The following is a 12,082-nucleotide window of genomic DNA, read 5'->3' as shown; positions in this document are numbered from 1 at the left end:
TAATAGACTGAAACTCTATTACGGTAACCAGATACTTTTTGAATAAACAGTTTTATTGCTTCTGTCCTCTTTCCTTCATATAGTGATGGGATTTTATGATAAGATAGCCCATACAATAATATTCCAAAGACAACATATTTGGCTTTTCCTAAAGTAATATGACTAACTAGTTATGGGAAGCATTTTCCTTCTCCATGATTCAACATAAAGTGGCAAGTGGCAATTCCAGATATTCCATTTGCAGCTTCAGTTATCCTTAGATGAAATAAAATGATGTGAGAATAAATAATCAAGGAGCAACAATCTGGACTTAGCTTGCAAAGTTTTCATTCACCAAATCAGGGCTAGGTGACAGCAGTAAATTCAGCATGGCACTTACCTGTGTAAGTGTAGTTCACTGAAGAAGAGAAGAAGAAGAGTTTGGATTTCTATCCCCCCTTTCTCTCCTGCAGGAGACTCAAAGGGGCTTACAATCTCCTTGTCCTTCCCCTCTCACAACAAACACCTTGTGAGGTAGGTGGGGCTGAGAGAGCTCCGAGAAGCTGTGACTAGCCAAGGTCACCCAGCTGGCGAGTGTGGGAGTGTACAGGCTAATCTGAATTCCCCGATCAAGTCCCCCTACAGGCTCAGGGCGACAGGAGCTGGGAATCCAAACCCCATGTTCCTCAGATCCAGGGAGCACACGAGCTCTTAACCTCCTATGCTACTGCTGCTCCTGAGTGGATTTATGTGCAGAAACATATTGGAGACTGTGCTTGTGCAGGCCTGCTATGTAAAGAGTTTCATTTTTTTTTCTCTGCTCTGTAGCTTTAAGGAGCAGTCACTCTCCCTTCTCAGTCTGTGGGAGGGAAAATTCCTGCCCAAATGGTCATGTGATGGGATGGGGAAGAATGCTCTTCTCTCAGTTCTTCTACTACCACCGTGGCCCGACAAGAAGTAGTAAAGAGTTAACAATAATACCATTGCAGTGTGGTGTGATAAATAGCAGTCAATGATGGAGTAGGAGGGAGGGATGTGTGTCTGCACAGAAACCCACTCGATGATCTACAGTTGCACAGGTAAGTGCAATGCTGTATTTCATCTTTGTGGATATTCTGGGCAGCCCCTCATTGGGAGACTAGCAAGCTCAAGTACAGTGTGTGTTAGGCTTTGTATTTGAACAGCACCTGCAGAACTGCCTTGTCCACCACAGAATCCCTTGGGGAGTCAATAGCCATGGAGTAATGCTTAATGAAGAACATTAGCAAGGACCATGTAGCTTCCCTGCAAATGTCCCTGATGTCAACTCTGGTTGAATTAATGTAGACGTCAATTGGACAGGTGACACCAAAGGAGTCATATGACAAATTAATAGCCTTGAAAACCCACAGAGAGGGTTTGAGTTGAGTTGCCTGTTCTGTCTGTGGTCTTACCCAATCCCAGTGGTATGATCTAAATAAAACAGGAAAGTGTATCTAGTTGCCCCTTGTTCTCCCTCTGACAGCTTCAGGATTTTACAGTCCACCAACCTTTACATCATCACCCAGTGAACGAAAACCAAAACAAGTTATCAAATAAAACCACCATATATGGCATAGATAATCTGGAAGAGGCATCTCATTTGATTCATGAACATACTATACAAATGAAAAATTTGGAGCGTGCCATTTGAATAGATAGCACTGCACAAATTAAATGTTAAAATAATATTCATGTATATTTTTGCTCAAAACTTCAGAATTGTATTCCAACTTGTCATTCAGGCTAATTAAAACCGAGAACTAGGCTTAATTATTTGAGTTACATTAGCACACACATATTTTTCAGCAATTACTGTACAGTAAATTAGTTTCACTCCCTGGTGGCTGCTGCTTCTTTGTTATTATTTGGGAAATGTACAGCAGTACTAAGACATATTCTTAATTACGTACCGTGAACTATCTCTAGCCTTCTGTCAGAAATAGGTCTGCACTTACCTAGAGATAAGCAAATCAGCTTATCTCTAAGTAAATAACATGCTGACAGGCTAAATAACAGCTGTAACAGGTTAACTACAGGTAACTCTCCACCTTTGAGGAATCCAAGAAACCCCAGTCCAAATCTTCCCACAGGAGGTATGCCAACAATCACCACCAGAAGCAATTAGCACAATGTGGGTCACAGATCAGCATGCACCTTATTGCTAAAAAGTAGGTCAACTGCTTACTGTTGGTAAGCAAGTAATGCAAAGCATATAAAGAATACCTTGTAATGTGTACCCAGGCCATAATGGTGAACAATCTCTCTTCACCTTTACCATTCTTCTTTCTCCAAAAGAATTTAGTCTACAGCATGTTTCAGTCAAGTATAGCATGGCTGGTATGAAACTACTGGCAACCTTCTGTTACAACTCTTTCAATTGTTCTCAGACTTTCTCAATCTTCACCACCCAGCACCACTTTATAGACATACAAGGTTGATTTTGTATTTACAGATGTCCTCATTTTTTACAGTTTCTGAAATACTGATAAGCAATTAATGCTGTCAGTATTCAACATATGTTTTGGCTATTGGTAGTTAAGTATTCATTTGTTGGTGAAGGGGGCAGAGGGGAAACTTTTCAGCAGGTTCATTAAAAGGCATATTTTCCCTCCAGATCATATTTTCCCTCCAGATCTTCCAACTAATAAATACGAATGTTTGAAGAAAACTTTAGCAAGAAGAGAAAAATCATAAGGAAGCAAAATGATATAGATTAATTCTTCGCAACAACTATATCCAGATGGTTCCCAACAAGCATGATTTGACAGAGAACTCAGACAGCAGCCAGATGGCTAAAAAAGGTGTGCACGGTCCATCACCCAAATTCACCTTCAAATCTGGCAGCTGAAGAAACTTAATACTGAGACAGGTCAATGTTAATTGGCTAGGACTAAGAATTAAATAAAATTGCATCTTGTGAGCAGGTAAGATACAAAGAAAACAAAGTAATATAGCATGAGGGAGGTTGTTGCCATTATGCTGTATTTGTGGGTTTTCCAGAAACATACAATTATAGGTATTAACAGGTGGTTGTACTGATGGACACTTGTTTGATACAACAGATGTCATATTCTTACAGGGCCAAATCTGTCAATACACACCCAAACTTCAGGGGAAGCATATCATTTAACAAGCTTGGGAAGCATTAGAACTCTACAGTTTAGCTTTATAAGATAACAGTAGTCTGGATGTTGAACTGACTGCCATGAAGCTGGTTGTCATTGTTGTTGTTGATGATGATGATTGGCTTATAAATTGTCTTCCTTTCTCACTGAGACTTAAGGCAGATTACATAGCCTAAAACAGTGGTGGCGAACCTATGGCACGGGTGCCAGAGGTGGCACTCAGAGCCCTTTCTATGGGCATGTGTGCACAGAGTTCATCATGGGTGTGTGTGGAAAATTACCCCCCCCCCCCACACACACACACACCTAGGCTGGCCTGGGCATGATCCTTTACCTGGGAGTAAGCTCGGTTGCTGGCAATGGGGCTTGCTTCTGAGTAAACCCTCCTAGGGTCGTGGTTCACCCATGCAAAGCGTTGCACGGTTGCTTCACCAAGTTTACTCCCAAGTAACATGTGCCTCAAAGCCAACTGTTTTTTTCTAAACTAAAACCTCAGTATTCAGGTTAAATTGCCGTGTTGGTACTTTGCGATAAATAAGTGGGGTTTGGGTTGTAATTTGGGCACTCAGTCTTGAAAAGGTTCGCCATCACTGGCCTAAAACAAGTACAATCAACAGGATGGGACATTCAGTGAGTAATATAATAGTGTTTAGGCTACAGAAATCTGAAAACAAACAGAAATCTCAAACGTATCTAAACAGAGCATGAGCTTTAAACATGATACTTCAAGTGGTATAGAAACTGTTACGATTGGGGTTCCTGAACCCATGGAAAACTGCTTACTTTCCCTGGAGGAAAGGGTCATGAAAACAGGAACTGTAGTTCAACCATTTGGGCCTACTTGCCAAAGGGGATCTGATGGATAGGCATCATAAAATTCAATCAGGGAGAGAGAGACAAAGGCTATGTGCCACAGGATCCTACGGGCACAGAGCAGAGCAGCTTCTAGCAGGAGCAGGACTCCTAGCTCTGGATTAGGAAGGTGGAGGTTTTCACCTAAATAGGCAGAAATGTTAAAAAGTGAACTTTTCCATTGTCTTAAGTTCAATGCTTCACCCAGACACAGTGACTGGGGAATGTGTTTGCTCTGTCTAAAGGTAACTAGCATAATATAACTCAGATATTTCCTTGGATTCTGTATTCTACTACTAGGATGGATATTTCCATATATATACTATAGTTTAATCTTTCATAATAAAGCTTCTTTCATGTTCTGGAAACCAGTTGAATCTATTAGTTTCCAGAACAGGTTCCATACACCAAGCAGTGGGAGGAGGTATATTAAGAGAAGGGACCCGAGATATGATTATGCTCAGACCACTTCTAACCTTCATCCCATCCCACGAGACAAAGGTGGTGGAATTAGGATTTTGAACCCTTCTCCGGCACTCATTCTGTTAAATTCAGGTCCATCAATACTAAGACCGGAACATTACTGGTTTACCAGCTGGCTCATAAGCTAGACCTGGCACATGTGACCAAGACCTGAGTGCGGGAGAGCAAACTGTCGCTTTAAAAGAGCTCCCCCACTAGGTTTTCAGTGGTCGATTCCCCTCTGAGGATTAGATGTTACCGTGGCATGGACCCAGGTGACCAGACTGGCTAAACCAAAGTAATGGGGCATCTTGGGGGTTAGAGTGAGTTGGAAGAAAGCAATTTTTTTGCAACCACATTAAGTTACTTCTCCAGAAGTAATGCTGGATCCAGTATAACTCTAAGACTCTTAACTGAGTCAGCTACTATTAGCTGAACCTCATCAAAAATGGGAAGCACAAGGTCCTGGAGGATGTATCTTTCCAACCAGCATCACTTCCTTTTTGTCTGCATTTAGTTTCAATTTATTTGCATTTAGCCATTCAACTACCACAGTGAGGCAGCAGCTCGGAAACTCTACTGTATCATCTGGAGATTTTCATACAGAGATGTAAAGATGGGTGTCATCCACACACTGACAATATCCAGTTCCAAAGCTATGAATAGTTTCTCCTAAAGGCTTTAAGGATAGGTTGAATAACATAAGGGATAAAACTGCAAAATGAGGAACTCTACAAGATAACTGGTTGTGGTGGGTTTTCCAGGCTGTGTGGCCATGGACTGTTGGATTTTGTTCCTAACGTTTCGCCTGCATCTGTGGCTGGCATCTTCAGAGGTTTATCACAGAGGGAAGTCTGTTATACACTGTGTCCAGTGAGAAGGGAACGTTTTAGTGGGATATAAATTGTCATGTCCCCAGGTGGGGTACCAATCAGTAAGTGTTTGGGTGGAACTTGCTATGCAAAGGTGTGGTTGATAGTATAGTATTACAGGTAGGGCTTTTCAGTCCAGGGAGTGATTCATATTTGCATTCCCTGCAGAAGCAGCAGTATTGGTGAATGCAAATCCTGTGTTTGGGTGTAGTCCACTGTCCATGAACTTAGCATGCCCCTGGCCTTTGCAGCTGGTCTCCAATGGCAATTGTTTAAGAGTGATGCATGGGGAACGATTTAAACCAGTCCAAGGATCATCCCCAGATATCTACTTCTGCTTCCAAATGCCTGAATGGGGTTATATAATCTACTGTGTCACGTACTGCAGACAAAACTGAAAAACATGACCTTTGTTTACATTCAGGTAGAGATCGTCAACTAAAACCACTAGGGGTGTGAGGGGCTGCACTGGAATCAAGGTACAAAAATCAGGTAGGATAAGGAAAACTGTACATTTTAGAAGCAACTAAGACACAGAAGACTAGAGATCTGGCCCAGGATGAGCTGCCAAATCAAAAATTGTCTATCTTAAAGTCAGCATTTAAAAACTAGAGAACTGTATAATACAAATAGGCAACCATGGCAACCATAGCTTGATTCTACCCAACTGGTTCCAGATTGGTGACTTTTTTTGACAAACATACTTCCTTTTTCAACCAGTTTGGGCCAATCACCTCAAAGACCTAGGTCAAAATTTGGTGAGTTTAAATCAGTTATAGCAGAGTCACTGTCTTAGATCCAAAAAGGGAAAGCATCAGAGTTCAGTGGCAGATGAGTTTCAATCAGAAGGTTCCAGATTCAACCCCTGATTTCTCCAGCAAAAAAGGACTTTCAGCAATAGGGCTCTGAAAAATCTCTGCCCAAGGCTCTACAGAATTTCCTAGCAGATGAGCCCACCAACTAAATGTCTGCTTCTGGCTAGATCATTGAATATTTCTCCTGGACCAAATGTTTTGGCTTAGGTCCAGAACCTTCTACTGCAAATTCCCAACTGAGTAGTTTCAAACATAATTTTTTCCAGTCTACACCATACTTAAATATACCTCAATCTTCCCTGGGTTAAATTCTGTGGCATTTCTTTGACAGAGATTTTGATCCATTACTGGCTAGACTCAAGCCACCAATAGAATTCCTGTCACGGAATGAACAACTAATTTTAAAAGGTCAAAGCCAAATGCATTAACCTAGTCCCACTTACTTCCAATGGCCTGAATGTGTTATCAATTACTTATGCAGATTTAACAAAAAAGTAATGAAGAGGTTTTCTTCAAAAGGATGTGGTTTCAGAATGTTCCAAAACAAACTATTTCAGTCTTCCAATCTGTCTTTACTCATGTGAACTCTTTCATGTGTGCATCGATTTTGGTTTACTATATACCATAAAAAATGCCACATGTAGTTAAAAAAGAGCAATTCTTCCTGTAATAAATCATAAAGTAAAAAGCATTGAATCAAACATAGCTTTTTAAAACTTAAAGAAAATAGCACAATTTAATTTATGTTATTGTTGCCATTTGTCAAATGTTGTACCACCACATATCTCCGGCATTTAATGTCTGTCTTTGCTAAGCAGTTATTGATATAATCCAGTGTGATTAACACCTTGAGGTAAACTATGAAGGAACCAAAAATATTACCTCATGTACAAAATACTTCAAAGCTCAACCCACCAAATCCTGCTTTTACCCAAGCTGTACTGAAATGACTGGAGATGCTTAAGGTGAGGTGTGTCCCTTTATGACAAAAGGTAAACTGCTAGTTATGTAAATGTGACTGTGCCCCACATTCAGGCATTTCTTCATAATTAACGTCATTGGAGAAGTTTTTTCTTCTAAGTTAAACGGAAATAATTCAAAATACCTTTACTTGTTTGAAATCTGAGCGCTTCTCTTTTTTTCTGCACTTTTACAAGATCATTTTTAGGATACATAACACTTTCAGTAGATTTTTAACTGTCTTCTCACAAAAAACAAGCTGTCAGCCAAAAATGTATTTACATGTTGTCTAAAACCACAGCAAGGAACCTGCTTCTTCAGTCGATAAGTCACTGAAAAAAGAAAACCACCATGGTTTCCAACAACCATTTTGCTTGGAATCCATTTTGTTTAAAATACAACAGTTGATAAGCGATCAATCAATAATCACCAGCATCAGTGGGAGAACTGATGCTGATTTCGAGGGAAGGCAGAAGGGACTGGATTGTACTGATAAAATGCAAATTTCAAACACGTCAATGGGTGCAAACTGATAAATTGAGCAACTGCACATAACTTCATTGAACTGAAGAAAAAATATAGCTTACTACATTTAGTAAGTTATTTCTTTTTCATATTGACAAATGTGTTCTTTGGAAATAAAACTCTCCTTAAGGAGTTCAGTAGCTATTAAAAAGCACTTCCACTGTGAAGTAGAAATCTCTTCTGAAATAGGGTTTTGATTGCATGGTTACTCCCAACACTGATCTATTTTTACAGGAGACAGTTTGGTGATAAGTATGCTTTCTATATTTTCTTTTTTATATTCATTCTAACTCTTGCAAAAATTATGAAGACAGTGGTGATTCCAAAAAACTGGTATATGAAAACCACTGCTACCATTTTCACAAATTTACTTCTGAAGTCCAATATTCCCTTCTTTAAATGACCTTTAGTTAGTGAGAAACAAAAATCAACTGGATTTGATTAAAAAAATAACTCTACACCATGCTCTTCTTTGAAAAAAAAAGCTACAATGTCCAGCTTGTTAGAAAAATTAACAAGCCTTCTGAAGGACATTCAGTTGTAAGGCTGTCAACCTCCAAGTGGTAGCTGGAGATCTCCTGGGATTACAAGATATTTCCAAGTGGCACAGATCACTTCCTCTGGAGAAAATGGCTGCTTTAGAAGGTGGACTCTATGGCATTATAGCCCACAGAAATCCCTCCTCTTCTCAAACCTTTCCCAAGTCCCCGAAATCTTCAGGAATTTATTAACCCAGAGCTGGAAACCCTATTCAGTTGAGTGTGAGCAATAAGCTCCTATAAATGTGGTCTCTCTCAGTAATCTTGTACTGAAAATAGCTGGCATAGCTGGCCCTGTATATCCAATTTCGTATTTCTGTAAAGCAACTTGTGATCAGCAAGCCTATGTAATGAATCAATTGCTGAACTGTATCCCCCTAGGCTGAACTGCACCTCCTTAGGCTGCCTCAAATGTTTGAAATCCCACAAATATAGAGGACACTCTCAAAACTAGCAGGTCAAAGTGAAGGCTACATTACGACACTTTTTCCAACTGGCTAGCCTTGTAATGAAAGGAAGGAAAACGTTGGAAGATTCACAGGTATTGCACTGCCTGAGCCCTTTTTTAAGAGTTTGACAGTCAAACGGAAAATCATTTAGGGGAACATGATACTAAAACATTTACATTTTAAAGATACAGCAATTAATGTTTGCATTTCAAGATTCTGTAATAATCTTTGTGATTAAAAACTCACTGTCACATGCATCTATATCATACCTGTTGTCGTATCCACTGTGAAGAGGGAAGAGAAGTCACCTGGTACCACTTCATAAGTTACAGCTCCATATATCCCAGAATCCTTGTCTGTAGCAACAACATTCATGACCTCAGTTCCTGGCTGCATATGATTGCTGATGCTTGTCATGTAAGTTTCAGGGTTGAAGATAGGGTGATTATCATTAATGTCCTCTATCTCAATGCGAAGAAAAGCTTGGGCACTTAGCCCACCCTTTTGAATAAACCAAAACAAACAGTAAGTCTTATAGCAATTGTACTGAAACATTAATTACAAAGATATAAATTCTGGATATTTTATCTTGCTAGACACTCCAATAATCTGAGTTGGCCTAAGGAAGCGTCCCACTTAAAGGCCTCTGGGTACCAATGTGACACAGCCTGTGTTCTTTATTTAAAAATCTCTTACAGAGAATGCAGTTGTTAAGATATTGCACACATTACATATACTGGAAAAGCAATTCGCCATACCACTCTCAAAATTTCACTCAACAAGAAGGCTCAGTGTTTGCCGAGCAGAAAAGAATTAAAGGATAAATGTAGGGTGAAAAATCTTTAAATACACTTACTTTGGTTTTAGATGAAAGTGTGGAAAGTTCTGCTTGTCTATCAGGTAAGGCAATAATTAATGTTAAATGAACTTTAGCTGAACCAAGTTCTTTGACACAAAAAAGACAGACATTACTTCACACAGGATTGAGCTACTTATAAATGGAAACTTAAGTACTTTTCATATCCTCTCCTGTGGTTCAATCCCATGTATAACTACAAAGTTTCATTAATTAACATTGTGCCCACAAATGTCAGTGCTTCATTTGCAGCTAAATTTCTGAAGAATCTAAAAACTGTCTTTAAAACGTTGCACTGTTTGTACTACTTTGCAAAGAGAGCAAAGATGTATAAAGGTTAAAGGCGCACCGGATGGATAAAGCCAACCAAACTGCAAGTGACCTTTCAAATCATGCAAAATAGTAATGTTGTGTGTGGGGGAGGGGGGGGGGAGAAATGGTAAAGATTTGGCACACTTGCAATAGGTACTTTGATAAGAAATGTAGGGAATGTACATTCTGTTTAAGAAAGGGACACATTAAGTTAAAACAGTGGAATCCCAAAGTCTGCTAAAGGAATGCTACTGCACGGAGACAAACATGCAAACAGTTAACAAAGACATGCAAAAATGGACGTATACTTATGAGAACGGAAAATTCTATGGTGGTGTGCAAGTCTGCTATGGCAGCAGACAATGATAGTCATTTGCTCTAATGAAATTAAGCAGCTTCTAATACTTGCTAGGTCAAGAACTATGAAGCTCTTCCCTAGCACTCTAGCAGAATGCTCTATGCAAACTTTTGCTCTCTAAAGTAACATCTCCCAGGAAACTACACAGGATCTTTTGTTGATTGTTGTTCCTTTGTGAGCATGGATTGTCATGGTGTTGAGACAGTGTCAACATTCTCTCTCAATTAGCCTTTTCTTTTTCCTACATTTGCATATACAGCTACATTTGTCTATTTCAGCTGGCATCGAGATTGTCATGACATACTCACAAAGCATCATCATTAAATGTCTAAAGAACATAAAGAGAATTGTGTAAAATGAAGAGAACTTGATTTTGTACATGCTATAGCTAAAGTCAGCGATGGATTTTGTAGAAAAGCTTGTTTTGTTCTGAAAGGGGTTTTAGAAGATAAACAATAACCTTACTTTTCCCCAAATGAAGCAAAAGGACGTTAAAGAGTGGCTGAGAATTACCTTGGCCACTGTTGCTGCCTGGGAGCGGGCAGGGAAAGGGGCGGGCTCAGCACCGGCATCCAGCCCAGCAGGCGGGGCCATTCTGTTGCCAGCTTGAGCACGTGATATAGGTGGACGGGGCGGGGCTATGGCCTAATAAGGGCAGACTGGGCCTTCCCGAGTCTCCCTTCCACTTAAGCTACAATGGCTTCTTTTCTCTCTCTCTCTCATGCCCTTTGACAGCAAAGGGAGTTCATCCACAGGCCAGCGCCCAGATGGCTCCCACTATCTTGCTGCTCTGGGTGTTGGTTTTCCCCCATGCATCGGGCTGGGGGAAGTTAATTACTGGGGGACAGCAGATGTACTGCCTTGTGGTCACTGTGGGACAGCAGACACACTGCCCAGTGCCGAATCTGTCCCTTATGCTGCACCTCTGCTTCCTTCAGCCAGCATACCAATAAACAGGCTGCGGCCAAATTTTATTCCACACAAGGTGGTTGTCCTTTTGCACCCTTGAGCTCATTCTCCCCTCCTCAGGCAGCATCAAGGATGACTAATGCCAGAAATTGAAAGGGGGTTGTTTCAGATTACAAAGTCTGTCTAATAAATGGATTTGCATCCTGTGCCTGCATCCTATTCCCTTATGGGCATTTCTAAATATATTATCTTCCCCATACATCCTAACTAGGAGAAGCACTTCATTATATTTGCACAAATATTCACAGAACCTGACTTTGGGCAAGGAGTACTTTCCAGCTCTATTGCAGCAGACCACGTTATATTGACTATAATAGGCATAACTCCTTTATATATTCTGCATTAGGCTTCTTTCATGTAATGCTCAGAATAAAAGAAGAAGCCCTTCCTTCCTATTGTGGCATCAGAAAAGAAAGGATGAGCTTTCGAGCAGGCAAAAGATGCTCCAAAACAGCAAATAATACAACTGCTCTTTTCTCCAGGCAGAGGCAGAGATGGGAGCTTCTCATGTCCTGTTGAGCAGCAGACTTTATTGGGAGCGGAGGGTAGGGAGCAGAGGTATGAACAATCGCAGATCTGTGGAGGTCAATTTACTCTGCAACATTGTTGGTAAACTAACTGAGAACTCATTCTGGACATTCTAAATTGCTAAATGCCTGTTACTAATAAACCATCTTATACTAAGTTATTTTGGTATTTCTGCAGTCTTTTGTATTGATTATTCTGTATACTGAAAGCTGTCCTGAGGAATGTTTGTGTTCAAAGGCAGGATAGAAGATTTAAATAAATACAGTCACACAAGAGTGAAAACAGAGACATAGCACATATGACATCAAATAAAACAGAAAATACCCACATTGGGGCAGGTATGTGAATCTTCTTCAAATAAAACAGTGAGTCCTGTGGCACCTTAAAGACTAACAAGATTACTATGGTATAAGCTTTTGTGCGTTTTCACTCAGTTAAACTGATGAAAACTTCATGCATG

General features: G+C 40.2%; 1 protein-coding gene across 1 annotated transcript in view; it reads right to left on the bottom strand.

The window, feature by feature from the left end:
• DCHS2 (dachsous cadherin-related 2) overlaps positions 1 to 12,082 on the bottom strand; it is a 127,807-nt gene that overhangs the window by 53,442 nt on the left and 62,283 nt on the right. Inside the window, exon 3 of the mRNA XM_048510090.1 lies at positions 8,869 to 9,100. Within this exon, the coding sequence (XP_048366047.1) occupies positions 8,869 to 9,100 (232 nt within the window). The remainder of the gene's footprint in view (positions 1 to 8,868; positions 9,101 to 12,082) is intronic.

This window comes from Sphaerodactylus townsendi, linkage group LG10 (assembly GCF_021028975.2).
Source record: "Sphaerodactylus townsendi isolate TG3544 linkage group LG10, MPM_Stown_v2.3, whole genome shotgun sequence".
Classification (NCBI taxonomy): Eukaryota; Metazoa; Chordata; class Lepidosauria; order Squamata; family Sphaerodactylidae; genus Sphaerodactylus; species Sphaerodactylus townsendi.
Note: the sequence above shows the minus strand (reverse complement) of the source record. Positions and strands in the feature narration are given on the sequence as shown.